The following is a 21,641-nucleotide window of genomic DNA, read 5'->3' as shown; positions in this document are numbered from 1 at the left end:
TATTTTTCAAGTACATCTGCCAGTGCGTAAACTACACCTTCTCTATAAAGAGTGCGAACATTCCAGGTGCAGAAGCACCTCCCCAAGTGACACAACGATGAGATCAGAGTCCATTTACGACATTCAACATTAGTTGTTGTTATCGGGTCTCAACTGTATGAACATGCTGTTCTGTTGTAAAAATTACACAATTAACAAAAAACTGGGTAATTAAAAAACGCGGTCAATTAACTTTTGAAACAACAGCTTTTAATTTTAAAACACCATTTCAAATCAACATATTCAATTTTTTACCAGTATTTACATACATATTTATGTATATTTGGAAAGAAAGATTTACAAGTAAAAACATTCTAAAAATTTACAAATTGTTTATGCAAATATAACACAACTAGTAGTAAACGGCACATATTCACCAAGTTGTAAATATAACTTACTTACATAAGTTACGACATACAAAACCTTTGTCACACAAGCCGAAGCAAAAATATATCTACAATGAAATCGAGATTATTGAGCTTGACCTCAAGCTCAATAATCTTGATTTTATTAACATTCAAAAGGTCGAACAAAACATACAAATACTTATATCTACAATGGTTCAAATCTTTAACGCGCACTCTTCAGTTTTGAGTACCTTGTTTTTCGATATCTTAATGGTTCATTCTTTTAGAGTCTCGAGCATTTAGAGTCTCGAGCATCTGTATATTATTATCATTAGTCATGGCATGACCCGATACGTTTTACCATGTCCATGCTGCTATACCTGTATGTAACAGGAACAGACGTACACATAGACGATATTCAGATTTAACGATATTCGCTGCTTGTTGAAGTACCCATATTTTGGACCGTCGATTAAAGCTTGTACTCAATTTTTTTTTGCCTGGAACTAAGTTTTCATACAAATGTAATAGGATAGCTAATAAAACATCTATGTTTTAATGGAAATGGTGTAACAATTATAAAGATGTTTAATAAAATTTTAACATCTGAAAATAAATCATTTAATCAACATCAGCGGTTTTGTCAACAGTTAACTTAACAGATTCATTTAAATATTTGTCTCCTCTGATCATTCTAATCATTTAACAGTGACTCATTGAGCTGAATAAACGAGTGATTCGTAAAGACTAATAACAAAACGATTAACAACAATTTTGAATACAGTAAAGTATTAAAAATAATATTAAACAATGTAAGTATGAAGTATGTATTTTAACAACAACATAAAATCTCAGCATAATAAGCAAATATCACCACTGACATATCCAGTTTATCATTAACTTCATCATCATACACATGCGTATACGTATGCATATTATATTATTTTCTAACTTACTTTGTATTATATTTATTTTCATTCGTTTTCTTTATTAATTCTAAGGTTTTTCTAAAGTTTTATTTTAATTTCAGTTTCATTTTATTATTCTTTTTACTTCATTCAAAATAATTGGTTAAATACAACATTATATCAATTTTCTTTAATAATTTGAGTTCATTATTTAATATTTACGTAAAATCAACAACAAGCTTGCTCCCGGCTCTTTCATATTTCGAGAGTATATCACGTAGGGGATGGAAAATACCAAGCAACGGTCCTGACCGGCTTTAACATGGCAAGGCCCAGGATTTATCTTGGTCCCACTTTCATCTCAAGTGGACACTGACCTCCCCGTGGTGTCACCTGGGGAACTGCCTTTAACACCCGTTAAAGGTGGTGAGCTAACATGTGTCGCGCGTTCACCCATAAGAACGTTAAAAACTGCACCTGAAATGTTCGCACTCTTTATAGAGAAGGTGCAGTTAACGCATTGGCAGATGTATGTGCTTGAAAAGTACAAGGCCGACATTACTGCCATACAGGAAATACGATGGAACGGGAAAGACGTCACAACAACATCAAAGGTGACGCACTGTATTATAGCTGCCATGAAACAAAGCATGAGTTTGGTTGCGGATTTGTAGTTGGTCGGAGGTTAAAACATCTGGTCACCAGTTTCACCCCAGTGAATGAAAGACTCGCTGTAATTCGATTAAAAGCAAAATTCTTCAACATCAGCATTATTTGCGCTCATGCTCCCACTGAAGACAAGGACGAACAGACCAAAGATATATTTTACGAGCGCTTAGAAGAAACTTATTACCGTTGCCCTGCCCATGGCATTAAAATAATACTAGGCGATTTTAATGCCAAAATTGGAAATGGTATGAGGCTGATAGACTTTGGAGCTGCAAGAAACATGGTACCAGATTTAAGCAACTCGATATTCATAAGGGCACCTAGCTGACGCCAGATCAAAGAACAAGAAATCAATTTGATCACGTTGTGATAGATGGAAGACATGCATCAAGCGTGTTGGATGTACGATCCTTCCCAGGTGCAAACATAGACTCGGACCACTACCTTGTTGCAGCAAAGGTACGTACCAGATTAAACGTAGCAAACAAAGTGCGAACAGACACAACACGGAAGTTGGACATCGGTAACCTGCAATCACAACAGATAGCCACATCATATTACACCCAACTGACCCAACTGCTTAATCAAAGCACTCCTCGCCCGATAACATTGCTCACTCTATGCAAACAACCGCAAAATCAGTACTTGGATACCAGAGACCTCCACCAAGGAATCCATGGTATGACCAGGAGTGTCGTGGTGCTACCGAAGAGAAAAATGCGGCATATAGGGCTACTTTACAATCAGTAGCAACGCGTAGAGCACGAGAGAGGTATCGAGAGAAAAGGAGAGAGAAGAAACGTCTTTCCCGCAGGAAAAAGAGAGAGATGAAAAAGCGGGAGTGTGGACAAATCGAGATGTACAGGGGACAGAATGAAGTCCGAAAATTCTACCAAAGAATGAAACATCAAACTGATGGCTTTGGAACTGGCACATCCTCCTGTAGAGACCAACAAGGTAATCTGGTAACTGATACATATGGTGTGATAAGGATATGGAAAGAGCATTTTTCCAAACTGTTGGTATCCAATAGTAGCGAAGTCGACGATAATACCACAGATCCAATCCCAAAAAATGGTATTGAATGTATACCACCCGGCCAAGATGAGGTAAAGACAGCAATAAACCGGCTGAAGAATAATAAGGAAGCAGGAGACTATAGCCTACCAGCTGAGCTGTTTAAACCCGGAGCTCCATCTGGCAGGAAGAACGAGTACCCGACGATTGGAACCTGAGTATCCTGTGCCCCGTCCACAAGAAGGGAGATAAGATTGTATGCTTTAACTATAGGGGCATAAGTCTGCTCCCTATTGCCTACAAGATCGTGTCAGGGATATTGTGCGAACGACTAAATGCTATGGTCAACCAGATAATTGAACCATACCAGTGCGGCTTTAGACCTGGCAAGTCCACCATTGACCAGATATTTACCCTGCGGCAAATCCTGGAGAAGACCCAAAAGATGCAGATCGACACCTATCACCTTTTTGTCGATTATAAAGCAGCCTTCGACAGCCCGCTGCGTTCAAAGGTATTCCAAGCCATGTCTGAATTTGGTATCCCCGCAAAGCTCATCCGGTTTTATAAAATGACTTATACTGACACGAGGTCCTCAGTTAAAATAGGAAAGAACCTCTCCGAAGAGTTTGGTACCAAAAGAGGTTTCAGACAAGGAGACAGCCTTTCGTGTGATCTCTTCAACATCCTGCTGGAAAAGGTTATACGAGAGGCAAACGTCAAAAGAAGTGGCACAATCTACACCAATAGTCACATGTTACTTGCTTATGCTGATGATATAGACATCATGGGCCGATCAGTAAAAGAAGTAACTGATATCTTTATGAAGGTCGAAGGAGAATCTGCTAAAGTGGGTCTGGCGGTAAACGGTGAGAAGACCAAGTTGATGGCGTGGACGCGCAATGCGTCCATTGAGATCGGACCAACTGTTGAAGTTAGTTCCTATAATTTTGAGGTAGTGAAAGACTTCGTATACATCGGCACCGCCGTAAACACAACAAATGACATCAGTTGTGGAAAAAAAGAAGAATTGTATTGGCCAACAGATGCTACTTTGGCTTAAGTAAGCACTTTAAAAACAAAGCCACAACTCGTAAAACAAAAATAACGCTTTACAAAACACTGATACTACCCGTGCTGATGTATGGTTCCGAAGCTTGGGTACTTGCGCAAGCAGATAAGGCAGTGCTTGGCGTGTTTGAGAGAAAAATTCTTCGAAAGATCTACGGACCGATCTGCGTTGACGGTGAATATCGACGTCGTATGAACCACGAGCTGTATCTGCTTTACAACGCCATCAATATAGTTAAACGTATCGAGATGCAGCGATTGCGTTGGCTAGGCCATATAATAAGAATGAGCGATGATGAACCCGCTAAAAAGGCGTATAAATTCGAGCCACATGGTGGTGCACGCTGAATTGGCAGGCCAAAGAATAGATGTCGCAAACAAGTGGATGAAGATATGACAAGGCGCGGTATTCCAAAAAGCGAAACACTAAACAGAGATAATTGGAGATCTTTTCTTAGTTCGGTCTATGGAACAAATGTTCTGTAATGGGCCAGCTAAGTAAGTAATATCTCATTTAATTTTAACTTATTACTAAAACTACAACTATCTTAACTCTACAAAATGTTCCTATGGACAATATGTATAGGAAGTACATCATCCTCTATGAATTCCAGGAGAGACACGAAAATAAAAATCTGGACACGACGCAGAACCTAGATCCATTGATAACTCAATGCCAATGGGCGATATGTAATTGGTATTTTGCCAACCAAAACCGGATTGCTCTCTAACAACTTCCTGAATTAAAGAGTTTGGATGCCGTAAAATTCTATCTACACATTTTTTTAATTAATTGCAATGAATAAACAGAAATGGGGTTAACACCTGAAGTTTCGTGCACGTATGCATTCGAGAAGCGTCTATTGGCGGACTGATTTTTTCCTATACATAAAATTTGCGATAAAGAAAATTGAGTTTTTGGAAGAGAGCGTAGAGGACAGAGATCATCTATACTTTTTCCTCCCCGCTCACACTCAAAAACTCAATTTTCTTTACTGCAAATTTTGCGCGTTTGACTACTGAATAAGAACGCCAAATTTCATGAAAATTTTCAATGAAATCACTCTAGTGTGGACCGGGACTTTGTAATCAGAATGGTTACCTATCGCTTTAAGTAGTTTTATCATTCATTCCAAAAGAAAGAATGATGTTTATGACGTAATTTTGGCATGATTGTAATTAGTGTCCCTTTTTGGACAATTTGGTTAGAAATTCCTAGTTTTTAAAGATATTTTCCAAAAAATGTCTTTAAAAAATCGTCAACGGTTATGTCTAGAGTACGTACAGGACTTTCTATATATCATTAAATTGTTTGTACATACTCTAGACCGTTAATGATTTTTCATAGTCATTTTTTTTCTGGAAAATAACTTTAACAACTGGAAGTTTCTAGCCAAATTGCCTACAAAGAGACACTAATTACAATCATGCCAAATTACATCATTCTTTCCATCGGAATCAATTGAAAACGATAGGGAACCAATTATTCCACCATTCTGATTACTAAAATGACATGCAAAGATTATAATTTGGAAATTATTAATCGGTTATTGCGGTGCACAATTTTCAATGATCAATTTAAAGATACCCATTTTTGTTTTTGTGTAAAATTTTGAATAATGGTACTATAAATGGAAAGCTTATGGCATATAATAAAGACAGATTTTTCAGCCTGAAAAATTGTATTTTGAAGTGTTATAAAATCTCTACTCGTTTCGAAGTTATCAACGATTACATTTTTTTATTTCAGGTGACATCATTTTCAGTGACACCCACTGTACATTTTAAGATTTTTGGCTATCGAAGACACATCAAAATGATCAAAACACATTTTTAATATTTTTTAAATTTTTTCTTCAACAATAAAATAAATTCATTTACTTAATTACGATATTAAACTTGGGGAACAACTCAACAAATACCAATGATTTGTGAGAAAGTTTTTTTTTTAATTTCAGTGGTGGACAAGTTTGTAGAAATGCCTGATAAAGAATTCTGGTCTATATTGCCAGGTAAGTATACCAATTACACTGTGCAACAAAATTAAATTTTTTTCAAAATGATGGGAAAAATCGGGTAGATTATGAAAGTAGAGCTAAAAATATGAGACACGTGTATCGGCGTTTTTAAAGTTTACGTCGGAAAGTAACCTAAATAGGCGGGGCAAGTTCCGCCCATTTTTAATTTCTTCGAAATATTCGAATTAAGATATCTTTGAATCCTTGCATTTCAGGTGCATAGTGTCTTTGGCAACTTTACTCAGGAGGGTATGGCGAATATTTTTGATATAAATTTTAACCCTCATGCGGTTCATCAAAGGGGTCTTTTTTGTCCTTTTTTTGAAAGTCTTTGAAAAACTCCTTCAAAATGTGATCATATCAAAATCAAATATTCTACAAAATTGTTCGCCATAAAATTTTACTGTAGGTCTCAGAATACACCAAATCTGTAACTCTTGTCTAATCGCCAGGAATCTCTAAAAATGAAAAACCCGTTTTAGGGTTAAAGTCGGACTTCATCTGAGTTTATTCAAAATTGTCCCACAAAACATAATTTTAGAGAGATGATGTCAGAGACAAAAATATTCTTCATCAAATTTCACTATGGGTCACCAAAGAAATGAAATGTCTATTTACATTTCATAGCCTGAAAATATCAATATCAATATTACTGAAAAACATGAAAATATTTCCCAATTTTTTTTGATGAAAAATGTTTCCTTCTTTTTTCAAGTTGATACATGAAAGTAATATAAATCTTGGTTATAGGTGAAAAGTGTCAAAGGATGAAAAATTCTACACAAAATTTCATTATGAGTTTCAAAATAAACCATATGTCTATGTATACTATTTCCTTAAAAAATTAGATTACAATTTATATATATATTAGGATGAAATTTTATGTTTTAATTTTGGACTGTTAATTTTACATAATTCCATACTGGATCAAAATCTAGCAAAATCATTTACTTTTTGGGAAAATTGTTAAAAAAAGAAATGTTTCAAATGAAATTTCATTATGAGTCTCTGAATAAAAGAAATCTGTAACCATAACGTATAACATTCTTAGCAGCCCTTGTTTTTGGTGTAGGGTTTAGGGCCGTATTTTACAATTTTTAACCAGATTGTCGTTGTGATTAAACAATATAAATATCTTATTGATGGTTTTTCGTTATAAATTCATACAGAAGATGTTGTGTGTTCAATTTAAATAGCTTTAAAAACATTTGTGGTGAATATATATTTGAAAAATATAGAAAACCCAGATCGGACCTGCCAAAATTACGTATTTTTAATACTTTTAACATAAATTACGTATTTAGGATAAGCCATTGGTTGCTTATATTGTATGTGAAAATACATTAGAGGTCTACGGCTATGGTCCAGTGAAAATATAGGTGTCATATGGGTTCTCACATGTACAATTTGGTGTGGTCCAAAAAACTACAATGATGGGACTCACTCCTACTTTGGTGGCATTTACGTAATTAACTATAGCAATTGACATAAATTAATATATCCTAACTGGGTTCGTTATGGTCATTCATGATACAGCTATTTACGTCAATTGCTATAGTTAATTACGTAAATGCCACCAAAGTAGGAGTGAGTCCCATAATTGTAGTTTTTTGGACCACACCAAATTGTACCTGTGAGAGCCCATATGACACCTATATTTTCACTGGACCATAGCCGTAGACCTCTAATGTATTTTCACATACAATATAAGCAACCAATGGCTTATCCTAAATACGTAATTTATGTTAAAAGTATTAAAAATACGTAATTTTGGCAGGTCCGATCTGGGTTTTCTATATTTTTCAAATATATATTCACCACAAATGTTTTTAAAGCTATTTAAATTGAACACACAACATCTTCTGTATGAATTTATAACGAAAAACCATCAATAAGATATTTATATTGTTTAATCACAACGACAATCTGGTTAAAAATTGTAAAATACGGCCCTAAACCCTACACCAAAAACAAGGGCTGCTAAGAATGTTATACGTTATGGTTACAGATTTCTTTTATTCAGAGACTCATAATGAAATTTCATTTGAAACATTTCTTTCTTTAACAATTTTCCCAAAAAGTAAAGGATTTTGCTAGATTTTGAGCCAGTATGGAATTATGTAAAATTAACAGTCCAAAATTAAAACATAAAATTTCATCCTAATATATATAAATTGTAATCTAATTTTTTAAGGAAATAGTATACATAGACATATGGTTTATTTTGAAACTCATAATGAAATTTTGTGTAGAATTTTCATCCTTTGACACTTTTCACCTATAACCAAGATTTATATTACTTTCATGTATCAACTCGAAAAAAGAAGGAAAAATTTTTCATCAAAAAATTGGGAAATATTTTCATGTTTTTCAGCAATATTGATATTGATATTTTCAGGCTATGAAATGTAAATAGACATTTCATTTCTTTGGGGACCCATAGTGATATTTGATGAAGAATATTTTTGTCTCTGACATCATCTCTCTAAAATTATGTTTTGTGGGACAATTTTGAATAAACTCAGATGAAGTCCGACTTTAACCCTAAAACGGGTTTTTCATTTTTAGAGATTCCTGGCGATTAGACAAGAGTTACAGTTTTGGTGTATTCTGAGACCTACAGTAAAATTTTATGGCGAACAATTTTGTAGAATATTTGATTTTGATATGATCACATTTTGAAGGAGTTTTTGAAAGACTTTCAAAAAAAGGACAAAAAGACCCATTTGATGAACCGCATGAGGGTTAAAATTTATATCAAAAATATTCGCCATACCCTCCTGAGTAAAGTTGCCAAAGACACTATGTACCTGAAATGCAAGGATTCAAAGATATCTTAATTCGAATATTTCGAAGAAATTAAAAATGGGCGGAACTTGCCCCGCCTATTTTGGTTACTTTCCGACGTAAACTTTAAAAACGCCGATACACGTGTCTCATATTTTTAGCTCTACTTTCATAATCTACTCGATTTTCCTTGTCATTTTTTTTGTTGTCGCACAGTGTTATAGTTGATAATGAAAAATGTTTTTATTTTAGTTTATTTGCTTACATACATAATAATTATACATAAGTCAAATCACTTCAATTGGAGCTTCCAGCAACAACATTTAAATAACAATATATTTACAAATTGTCGACAAAACTTCTGAATCTTCTTATGTCTTGTGCCAGGTGTCGGAACTGTTGCCATGTGAGACCTTTCTTTTAAATTCTTCTTCCATTGATCTTCGCCATGTAGTCTTTGGTCGTCCCCTGTTTCTGTATCCCTGTGGGTTCCATTGGAAGCAGACTTTAGCAATGTTCGTATTCTTTTGTCTGACAATATGACCCATCCATTTCCATTTCCTTCGTCTAATTTCGATGTTTGTCGGAAGCATGTTGCATCTCAGCATAATGTCTTGATTGCTTATACGCATTGGCCAAAAGACTTTATTGATCTTTCTCAGATATCTATTTACAAAAACCTGCAGTTTATTTGCGATTGTGCCGGTTACTTTCCATGTTTCACATCCGTAGAGCAGAACCGATTTGACACTCGTATTGAATATACGGATCTTAGTTTGTGTTGATATTTGTGATAATTGCCACACTCTTCCGAGAGAGGCAAATGCATGACGAGCCTTATTTACCACTTCTAGTATTCATTTTTTGAAAGTACATATTTAGACTACAAAAACCCTAGTAGGGTTTTGTCCTGTCAGATCCAGTTCGGATTTTATGACCTCATCTAAACCGGGCTAAATCTACACTTTTTTGCATTTATCAGGCCTTTATCTCAGAAACGAATAGGAATTTGAACTTCCTGTCTTTAGCAATATTGTAGCCCTAAACTAGTAGAACTTATCTTTTGAAAAAAAAAACCACATAAGAAAAACTCCATCTAGGGCATCAAAATCTATAAAATATAGAAAAAAATTTTACATAATTGCTGAAATTCTGGTCAATATTCGCTAAACTATTGGGAGTTGAACCAAGTAACCATTGGCAAAAATCTTCCAAATAAAGTCCTCAACAATTCTTTAGAACATTCTGAAACTCTTAAATGCTTACTTGATGTTGTTTCAGCCGTATTTTGCATAATATCTTTTACAGCACGTATTTCAAACACAGTTCACACCAGCAGTTTATTCTCGCATTTCGGATTTCTCTGCATTATTGACATTTTTATTAAATCGTCGGTGAAAAATGTACTGAAAACAATGCCATAGAAGCATTTTACAACAATGACATGTTCTGAAGAGTTGTGTATTACATTCCAGGGAAATTTTTCTAAAAGAAAATATTCAGAAAAAATTAACGGTTTTGGATATACGGTGCGAAATGTATAAAAATTGTGGCATTTTTGCATATATTTTGAAATTTGAGGCAATAAATGTAGTTTTTCGAGTTCATTATTTCTCCAAATATTTTATTCTTGTCTCTTTCTACAAAATTGCTTCAGTGGTCAGAAGAAGATTCGCTTTGGTTTCAGAGATATAGCCCCGAATTTCTTTAAAAACTCAATATTTAACCATATTTAGATGGGGCCATAAAATCCGAGGTGGATCTGAACAACAAAACCCAACTAGAGTTTCTTGTCGTTTGGGTCTGTACTTTCAAAAAATCCTCAGTTCGGATTGGTTGCACAAGATCACCTTAAAAATGTTGCACAGTGTTATTGATAATTACTGGAGTGGAGTTGTCACTTTAGTCTTAGTGCTTCGGTGTTCGTCTTTGTCATCATCATATCTAACACCAACAGTAAGAGAGTGGGTGACAGGACAAATCCTTGTCTTACTCCGTTGTTTATGTGGAAGCTTTCACTGTCGAAAGGCGCGCTAAAAGCCTACAAATATCCGGAACAGAGGGGAGTACCATTCTACGGATTGTTCTGCAATTATTCTTAACGAGCTTATGTGATCCACGCAAGATAGATTACGTCTAAATCCAGCTTGTTCTTTGCTTAGGCTTGTATAAATAATTGGCGCTATGTGGTCGAGAATAATGAAAGATATAATTTTTTGTATCGAGTTGAGAAGTGTTATTCCCCGCCAGTTTTTGCATTCACTAAGATCACCTTTCTTCGGTATTGTAACGATCACTCCTTCCTTCAAGAATGAAGGAATGTTTTCTGAAATCCAAGCTTCATGGATTATAGGCCATATGAATTGGTCCATAGTTGGGGTATATTTGAATATTTCTGAGGTAATGTTGTCTAGTCCAGATGCTTTGCTCATCAGGTTATTGTTCGGTTCCGTCGATGGAGATTCAAAGAACTGTCTCCATCTTTGAAGTTGTTCCTCGGTTGAATTTAAAGTTATCATAGTTGCGTCTTTGATATTGGAGGTTGACCGTAATTTCTCCCCGCTAAGCTATCTGATTGCCTTGTAGACTGCCCGTGTGTTCCCTCGTCTTGCAGCGTCTTCCGCATCATTTGAGATATTGTTAAACCATTTTCGGCTGTTTCTTCGGACTAACCTTTTCACATTTTATTCGGCCTTGTTATAATTAGTTTTAGCAGTGTTTAATTCTGCGAACGTCTGGGCCGAGTGTAAGATATTATTTAATTTCCCTCTTTCTTCTATTGCCTCCCACAAGGTGTCACTGATCCATGGTTTAATATGGTGTTGGCTGCAACCTACGATATTTTTTTGCACTTTTTCGATAGGTATCCACTATCAAGATCTATTTAACAGGTCACGTAAGTAGCACAACAACTCTATTTTGGCCGAAAATTCTTAAATATGTCAAAATGTTTCTTTACGTTTTCATACAATTTATTCACAATAACAAAATATTTGACAGATTGAAACCAATCAGCTGGCCGTTTTACGCCACCTTATAATTTCATCATGATCCACTATATTCTCCCAATTATTCGTTGATCTTTGATTTAGCTTTCTGCATATGTCATCAGAGAGAATACATTTGCTGTTGCAGGGTCTTGGAGGCGGTGTATATTGTATTTTTCTGTAGTAACTTTCTTATGATACCAGGCTTTAGGTCTAGGGATAGGTAACGGAAAGCTATAATCGAGTTTTCGAGTTTGGTATAAAATTAAAAATGCGATTTTTCGGTTTGGCGATTATTTCAATTGTCTTAAAACTCGACTTTTTTATAACCACAGAAAATCGATTATTCGTCGATTTTCGAGTTTTCTTTTGGAACTGTAAAGGCCGCGGCACATACGGCGCGTTGAGCGTTGCTTTACAACAACCACATGAAAAACTCAAGGACAAACTTGGCATCACTTACACATTTTTCATGTGGTTGTTGTTTTCAACGCGTGACGCAACGCACAACGGACCGTATGTGCCGGGGCCATAATGGCCCCGTACCGTACGTTGTGCGTTGCGTCAAGCGTTAAAAACAACAACCACATGAAAAAAATGTAAGTGATGCCAAGTTTGTTCTTGAAGTTTTCATGTGGTTGTTGCAACGCGACGCACAACGTACCGTATGTGCCGGGGCCATAAAGCGCTCGGCACACACGATGCGTTGAGCGTAGAACAACCACATGAAAAAAGTGTAAGTTATGCCAAGTTTTTTGAAAAACAACAATGTGGCTGACGCATTAAAGTTAAACATAATTTAACTGTTTTGGGACAACGCGTGTTCTAACGTGTCACTAAACGGACCGTATGTGCCGTATGGTTGTTGTAACGCAACGCACAACGCACCGTATGTGCCGAGCGCTTAAAGCCCTCGGCACATCCGGTCCGTTTAGTGACACGTTGGGACATGCGTTGTCCCAAAACAGTTAAATTATGTTTAACTTTAATGCGTCAGCCATGTTGTTGTTTTTCAAAAAACTTGGCATCACTTACACATTTTTCATGTGGTTGTTGTAGCGCGACGCTCAACGCACCGTATGTGCCGAGCGCTTAAGACCGCCAAGTCAACAATCTATGGGCAAACTCCAAAATCGATCACAGGATAATCGATTATGCGATTTTCTTTCCAGCCAAAAATCGACTACGATTTTTAGAGTTTTAACAGCAAAAATTCGATTAATCGAAAGTCGACTTACCTATCCCTATTTAGGTCGAAGTCAAAAACGTATAGGTATAAAGACTAGAAGAAATGCATTTTCCAAAAACATATGCTAATAGTTCCACATTTTGGTTACAGAAGGCTACATAACTCACTGGAATTGATAACAGCAATGCCAATCGTTTTTGATTCCCATTTCTCGCGGCAGAAAACATTAACGTCGTGTTTTGTGGCTGAAATGTATTTCTTCACTATTTCTTATTTTTTATTTAATAAAAAAACAAAAGTCAACGCCGTAAAATTTGAGTTTTAATGTTTTTCTTGCCAATATTCCAATGAGTAACAGTTTTCGTTTAACAGAATGTTGCTATGATATCATAGCAACAGAGGTTAACTCCCTCTACAGTTAATTTTTAACAATTGACTTTTCCTATCTTATAATATTGACATCTTTGTCGAAGTTTTTAATCTCCAATCAGAAGCTTGTGGTCACTGTAGATGTCAGCTCCTCGGAAAGTTCTCACGTCCATTAGACAGCCAAGAAATCATCTGCTAATCATAAATTGATCTATTTGGTTACGGGAAACATTGCCTGGCGACTGCCATGTGTATTTATAGCTCTGTTCCTTTACGTGCCTGAGGTTACCATTTCTTACCATTTTTAACCTGCAAAGTGTTCCTTTACTTTAAAAAGCATACAATTTATATGAGACCAGTTCACCACTTTTACCATTTTTTGCCACTGTTACCATTTTTAAAAGTAAAGGAACAGATCATATGTATGTCGCGGTGCGGGAATTTTGGTGTTGTTGTTGCCAACCTTGGCGTTTATATCTCCTAATACAATTTGTATATCTCTCTTTCTTGATTTCGATATTTCTGTATTCAGTTGTTCGTAGAATATCTGCTTTGCTTCTTCATCGTCGTTTTCAGTAGGGGCGTAGCATTGAAAGATGACTATCTTGCGATATTTCGTTTTAAATCTTGCCGTAATTGTCCTGTCAGCTATATATTTGTATTCCAGCAAAGAATGTTTGATAATTGGAGACACCAAAATTCCAAATTCCATTGTTGGAAGTTTGTATCCCGAATCTGTGTTAACTTCTCCATGACCTTTCCATCTCAATTCAGCGAGACCTAAAATGCTCACACGGTGAGTTTCCATTACCCGGAAACTTTTGCTAGTCGAGAAGTTTCTGCTAGTGTCCTTCCATTCCATATTCCTATTCTTGTTATTCGATAGCGTATTGGTTGTGCCGTTTGATTAGCTTCTCTTGTTGTTTGCGTTGTTGTTTTGGTTAATCGCCATTGAAGGTTACGTTCTCATCGATATATTTTTTGAAGAAATATGGGCTGATGGTTCTACCAGCGGACAAACCACTCAAAACCGTTGTTTTTTCTGGATGAATTGACACCTCTTGAATCTCTTTAAGTTGCTCTTAACCTAAATGCGGCTACTTTCCTTGTTTACATTGCTGAACAACATTTGGCTCAAAACACATTCCTTAAAGAAAGTGAATTTTCGTAATAAAGTTAAACGATTTGCACACATTATTCAATCGTGAGCCTTCCCAAGATTAAATGCCAAACAATACTAAATAAAAATAACATGATACCATGACCAGTCATGATCAGTCAAAAAGGCATTAAGAACTGTATTTAATTTTAGCGTGACAGACGACAGTTTCTGCATTTACGAAACAGTTGATTGCTGGTAAACAACTGTTTTGTTGTTGTTTGTATTATAAATTGTGTATCAGAGTAGAGGTGGGCGCGTGTCGTGCCGTGAGTAGTGCGCGTGCCTTCTCGAAAAACGCCGTGTTTGTGCGTGTCGTGCCGGAATACATTTTTGACCGTGCGTGATCGTGTTTTTTTGTTCGACACGGTTTTGCACGACACGACTAAACACTATCTGCACTATGTTACACGATCGTGCTAAATTTTTGGTCTCCCTTTAGAAGTCGTGCAAGAGACCATATAAAACACGAATATCGAACAAGAACATAAAACCGACCAAGAAATGCCTAACATTATTTGCTTCGTTTTTGTAGTCTTGTACTTATTGCCTTTTTGTTATGGAGAGGCCAGAGTATGAGTAAAAAAAAAGATGATGTTTGTTTGCAATTTGTTTTGTTCATGAGAGAAGCAAACACAAAAACTACTCAGAGGGTTAACGCAATCTACTCTCTTTGCAAATCAGATGTTTATCTGACTGTATTATCTGCTATGGATGATGTTATTGAAAAACATCCTCTTCCCGAATTGGGAAAACTGATTGACTGCCCAAAAAACGTTGTAAGATATTTTAAACACTCGGAGCTAAACAACAAATTGTCGAAAATGTTAAAACAAGATATAAGAACACGTTGCCTGAGAGCATATACCAAGAATGAGATTAAGAGTATTTTGCAACAAAAGAATGAGTTGTATCGTATATCTGACTTAATGTTTGCTAGAACCTCTTTTAGGTTTTCATAAAATATTCAAAGAGTGTTCCAAAAAATTAACCTCGGAAAAGTACCCTACTGTGCACCTTTTTCCCACTTGGTCTAAAAAAACTCATGAAAGATTTGAAAGCTAAAACTAAAAAATCATTTCTTAGTTTTCTAATGATACGCAGGAAATTACAATGCCACATTTACACGAATTTTCAATGTTTTTGGATTAAAATGGCAAAAAGGCTGATGTTTTTAACTTATGGAAACAGTCTAATCTAAAATATTTAAAACAATTAGCCAGGAAATTTTTGGCTATACCCGTCAGATCAGCAACGAGCGGGAGATTTTTCCACATATGGAAATATTCACAACGAAAGACGTACTAGACTTTTGAGAAAATTTAGAAGAACATATGGGGATTTCCGAGTGAAATCGGCCACTTTTTCAATAAGAGTTTTTTTTTTTCTTTAATTTTTTGCGGAGTGATGCTGATCATCAACAAAACATTTCAGTATATTTTCTGGTTTTTTTTCCACCAACGCCTACAGGGATTTCGCGCCTTGAAAAGGTCGAATTCTGTGAAAACTATGTATATGCAAAGAAATACTCATAAAATCTTTAATATTGGTCCAATTTGAAAAAAAAATCTTTATTAGTATGTCTTGTTGTTTTGTCACCTATTTAATAAAAAATAGAAAAAATTTTGGCAGGGTTGTCTTGGATGCAATTTTCGAGATTTAATATTTAAAATCAATTTTTAACAATGATTGACACCTTCGATTTTTTTTAAATTTTTTGTATAAAACTACGATCAATTACAAAAATTTTAAGTCCTAGTTGGTAGTGTGATTCGAATAATAACTAAAATTTGTCAATAACGTTTTTCCTATACACCACCGCGGAAAATATGTTATTTAAACAAAATAATACGTTGCATTTATTTACATTTGTGTTGTTGTTTTATTTAGGAATTTATCGTAAACATCTTAAAAACATCCTTATTTTGCGATTTTAAGAATGGTTTAGAAATTTGTGTAGCAGCATAAGTGGGTATTACTGAATGAAGTTTTTTTGCCCGCAATTGTTTAAACATTACGTATTTCATATTCAAATCCTCTTTGTTATCTAAATAATAATCTTCTGGCAAAAAAAAAAAAAACCATTTAATATTTGGTAGATTATTTGGCTCGGATGCTCAGTCATATAATCTCCAAGCTGTAGTTATTTGATCATCAGCTTAGTTAGTTTATTGTCCAGCTGGTACAATAATTGCTAATCAATTTTCAAAATCTAAAAATAACTCTGTTTTTACAATGTTTAAGATAAATTCCTTAATAAAACAACAAAACAAATGTTAAAAAAATATTTTTTAAATTTTTTGGTAAAACAACAAATGTTTCACACTGGTATAAAGGGAAAAGATTTCAAAGACTTCGCAAGCCTTTGTCATGAAAGCCATACAACGATTAAAAAATATTAAGCGTTGTAAAAAACAAATTGCATTTGAAAGAGGAAAAGTTAGGTGATAGCGAAGCTGTCCCTCATCCGATAAGTCTGTCACATAGTGGTGGGTGTGTGGGTTCGAATCTTCGGCCTTCATTTTGATCTTCGCATAAAAAAGGCAAAATTTTCAAATAAGTGAAATCAGCTGAGCCAGGCTTTGGTTTGAACCCACGTCCTTGAAAAACACAAGGAAAAAAGTGTTGTCACGTCGTGTTAGTGTTCATAACCAAACTCATAACTTTCAAAGACTACGCTAAGCGTTTGTCATGAAAGCCATACAATGATTGAAAAAATATTCAACGACAAATTGCATTTGAAAGAGGAAAATTTGGATGATAGCGAAGCCGTTCCACATCCGATAGGTCTAAATTGTTTTCTATTTTTTATTAAATACAACAAAACATACAATTTTTTTTCAAATTGGACCAACATTAAAGAAGTTATGAGTATTTCTTTGCATTTGGTTTTTACAGAATTCGACTTTTTCAAGGCGCAAAATCTCTGAAGACGTTGGTCGAAAAAAAAAATCAGAAAATATACTGAAATGTTTTGTTGATGAGCAGCATCACCACAGCAAAAAATAAAGGAAATCAAAAACCTCTTATTGAAAAAGTGTCCGATTTCACTCAGAAAACCCCATATGAATATTTTTTGAACAAATAAATGTACACCTATATCGACTTCTCTTTTTTTGCAATTTCGTGCGTGCGTGTTCGTGCTTTCTTGAAAAACGCCGTGTTTGTGCGTGAATGTGCATAAAAATTTTGGTCCGTGTTCGTGCATGTTCGTGCCTAATTTTTTAGGCACGCGCCCATCTCTATATTAGAGCATAAATATGCTCTCTCCCTTACATGAATATGAACTCTCTTCTACAGTATTGCCATATTGAAATACCTAAATTCATTTAAATTCACTTTGAGTTTGTGCATTAAGAACGTGGATAATGCACGAATTAATTTGAATTAAGGCAGTTAATGTAAATTAACGCTGCCGTCTGTTTAGGGTATAAGGTGTATTTTCACGAAATTTATCTAAAGGCCCCATTTAGAGTCGAATCGATGAAAAAACTTTACCAGTTCATTGTTGTGGCTAAAAAATTTCTACAAAAATTTATGTTGATCGGTTAATACCCTAGACAGACGGCAGAGTTAATTTGCATTAACTCCCTTAATTCAAATTAATTCTGCATTATCCACATTCTTAATGCACAAAATCAAACTGAATTTAAAGCGCATTTAGGTATTTTAATATGGCAATAGAGTAAAAGAGAAACCATATTCATGTAGAAGAGAGAGCATATTTATGCCCTGACACACAAGGAAAACAACAAATTGCAGGGCAAACGACAACAAAAAAGCAATCAGCTGTTTCGTAAATGCGGAAACTGTCGTCTGTCAGGCAAAAATTAAATGCAGATCTTAATGCAAATTAGCGCTGCCGTCTGTCTAGGTTATAACGCTATCTCGTGTCCCCAGACCGAAGGCGAATTTTCAGTAAATCGCTACACAAATCGATGAACAAATTTTAGCAGTTCATTGTTGTTGCTATAAAAATTCTACAAATATAGCTAATATTAAAATCCGATCCGATTTTCAAAATTTTTATAGGATTTAATTTATAGCCACAACAATGATTATGTATTATATTACTTCTTGTACTTTTATTATTTTTATTATTATAATTGATATTAATAATGTTATTATTATAACATGGAAATATCTTATCTAAATTTAGGCCTTTCCTACTGCTTCTAACTTCTTTACAGAAATTCTGGAAGACTTTCAAAATATTTTTGAAGAATATGGCCAAAGTGAAACATTCAAGCAGATAAAAAAGGTATATCATTTTATGAAATTCTTGTTATTACAATATAACAATTATGGAAATTTCCTAGGCACTCGAATACAATTTTCAAAATGCCAATATGAAAATTGCTCATCTAACCATAAGGACTTATGAAGAACTTGTTCTAAGTCAAAAAATAGCATCCCCAAATCGAAGACTTGCGTATATTTTAGCATGGTGTGCTGAAATTTATAATGTTCATATTTTAATATTAGACGATATCATTGACAATGGTGAAATGAGGCGTGGTCTAGCGTGCTGGCATCGTTTAGAAAGTGTTGGACTAAATGCTATAACTCATTCCTTCATGTTGGAACAGTTAATTTATGTCTTAGTTCAAAAACATGTTTCCCATTTGAAATGTTATACAAATATTTTACAGCTATTTCGTAATGTCACCCTGAGGTCAGGCTGCGGCAAAGATATGGATAGTATGTTTTGCAAAAAGTCGGTGGCGGAATTTAAGAGGGAAACTTATAATACCATGGCTGTAAATAAGGGCACATATTATAATTTTTATTTACCATTTGCATTGGCCATGAACTTAGCGGGGTAAGTTTCAAGGAGGTGTTTTAAGATACTATTTTATAAATGAAAAATATCCTCCTTAGTTTTACAGATCCGTTGATACTCAAGCAATGCATGGACATCTTTTATGAAATTGGTCTATATTTTCAAATACAAAATGACTTTCTTGATTGTTTTGGTAATTTGGAGAATTCCGGTAAAATTGGTACCGATATTCAAGATAACAAATTTTCATGGCTAGCCGTAACTTGCATGGAACTGGCTAATGAGGAGCAACGGCAATTGATGATGGATTGTTATGGTTCCAAGGGTAATGTTCATGATTGTCTACGCTTTACAAAATGACCTAATGATTATTTTGTTTCAGATCCTAAAAAGGTAGAAAACGTAAAAGAGTTGTACAAAACATTGGATCTGCCCAGCATTTATGCAGACTATGAAAAAGAGTCATATGAAAAATCTAAAACTCTTATAAGTCAACTGTCTAATGGTGTGCCACATGAAATATTTGTTGATATTTTGAATAAAATTCACCAAGGTCCGTTGTAAACAGCAGTTTTTGAAGTCCACTATATTCTGGGTGTGGGGAAAACACTTTGTGTCAAAATAATTTGCTTTAAATTGTTTCAACAAACATATTCTTCTTTGACAAATGTTGTGTATTGTATTCTGAAAATGTCAAATATTTTTTATTTTATTCATTACAGTTTTTTCCAGTCTTGAAGTCTTGTTCTCAATTTCAATTTGTTAATTATTTTCTGTTCCTAAATAAATTTTGTATTAAATTGAATATATTTGTGTGTTCCGCTTAAAAGGCAAATATATAAGGGGGAAATCTTTCCGAAAAGAAGAAAGAAAACACATATTCCCAAGACTGGGGAAATGTGTTTCTCATCTTTTCTCCCGAAATCTGCATCTTCGAATACAATGCCCAAGTTTGATTTAATTTAAGTTTGAGAGAAACATTACGATGTCCTAAGGTTGGTTGGGCAATGGCTCCTATAGTTAGTCACAATTTTACCTCACTGAGAAAATGTTGAAGTACATTAGGGCGACCCAACAAATTTTTTGGAACTCTTACCCCCCAAATGTTTTTTTTACAATTGGTCTAAAAACTTTATATATTTAATTAAAGCTAACCCGCGCCAAACTAGCGATTTTTTTCATGTGGCTAAAAAACGAATCTTACAACAATTTTTGAAAATCGACGAAATATGCATATTAGACCTATATCAATTTTTTTTTTTTGGTTTGCCCTAATGTACTTACATATCCAGAAACTTCCAGAATGTACTATTTATATAAAATTTAAATTTTCCTATATAAATTTTAAAAGTTTTACAAAGTTTTTTTTTGTGATTTATGTTTAGGAATTATATTTCCGCTGTACGATATATCGTAAATTTACTATTTTCAGACACGTATCAACTCTAGTGGTGAGTAGCTAAATCATACACTCGTCACATCGGATTGTGTCTATACTAAACGCAATTATAATTTTAGTAATGTACACCAGCTGGCGACAATGCATATATCGTACAATGATAATGGCAGGCCGAATAATTTCAACTAACAAATTAGAATTTGGTCGAACAAATTCCAACAAGAGAAAAACAACAAGTTATTCAAGGCAATCATGAATAAAAATTCCGTTCGGAATTTGTTCCCTTTCCAATTTCACAATTTTTTTATTTCCGTATTTGTGTCCAAGAAGGGAATATTTTTGTCGATTAGGCGAGAATACTCCATAATTAGGCGATTGTAGGAACTTTCCACATTTACAAATATTGAGAGACATACTCGTAGAAACTAACTAAAAGGCTCTTTATGCTAAAAACTTCAAAATTCCCAGAATCGAGAGGTACCAGGTACAAGATATATCGTGCATACCATTTTAGTGACATTTTTAAATATTGGGGTTTTTTCTACACCATTCGGGCTGAAAAAACTTTACCGTCGTATGGAAGCAGCGAATGCAAGTTGCTTCAACAAATTTGTAAAAATGTGTGTATAAATAGAAGTTATCAAAATCAGCCTCTGTCTTCTAGCCATTAATTAACATTCAAAATACCCCTGACGAGCTTTGGCAACCACCAAGCGAAACGGTCCGTAGGGTAATTGGTTGAATGTGTGTTGTGGTATAACGCTAGAATTCATTTTTCAATACAAAAACTCCTTAGGCCATATTAGCTCGATTAATCCATAAATAATAAACTTTCACAAATAATTGGCCTTCGTCCTAAAAAGACAATAATAAATAAAAATCAAAGTGGTTCGGCAGCA

The 21,641-nt window shown here is 34.7% G+C and overlaps 1 protein-coding gene across 1 annotated transcript; it reads left to right on the top strand.

Moving 5' to 3' along the window:
- The first annotated feature begins 1,009 nt into the window (after positions 1-1,009).
- LOC141391335 (farnesyl pyrophosphate synthase-like) lies at positions 1,010-20,145 on the top strand. Its single transcript, XM_073964242.1, has 6 exons — positions 1,010-1,198; positions 6,010-6,063; positions 18,751-18,821; positions 18,880-19,382; positions 19,442-19,668; positions 19,726-20,145. The coding sequence occupies exons 2-6, from the start codon at positions 6,030-6,032 to the stop codon at positions 19,905-19,907; spliced, it is 1,017 nt and encodes a 338-aa protein (XP_073820343.1). The 5' UTR covers positions 1,010-1,198; positions 6,010-6,029; the 3' UTR covers positions 19,908-20,145.
- The last annotated feature ends 1,496 nt before the right edge of the window (positions 20,146-21,641 follow it).

The sequence above is a fragment of the Musca autumnalis genome, unplaced genomic scaffold, assembly GCF_047663935.1.
Source record: "Musca autumnalis isolate F117 unplaced genomic scaffold, ASM4766393v1 scaffold_1, whole genome shotgun sequence".
Classification (NCBI taxonomy): domain Eukaryota; kingdom Metazoa; phylum Arthropoda; class Insecta; order Diptera; family Muscidae; genus Musca; species Musca autumnalis.
Note: the sequence above shows the minus strand (reverse complement) of the source record. Positions and strands in the feature narration are given on the sequence as shown.

What these genes read in the sequence shown, in the direction of transcription:
- LOC141391335 (XM_073964242.1), top strand. Translation starts at nt 6,030, where the DNA reads ATGCCTGATAAAGAATTCTGGTCTATATTGCCAG. An exon ending in ATTCTGGTCTATATTGCCAG is followed by an intron (nt 6,064 to 18,750) that starts GTAAGTATACCA and finishes ACTTCTTTACAG; the next exon opens with AAATTCTGGAAGACTTTCAA. An exon ending in TTGGCCATGAACTTAGCGGG is followed by an intron (nt 19,383 to 19,441) that starts GTAAGTTTCAAG and finishes TATCCTCCTTAG; the next exon opens with TTTTACAGATCCGTTGATAC.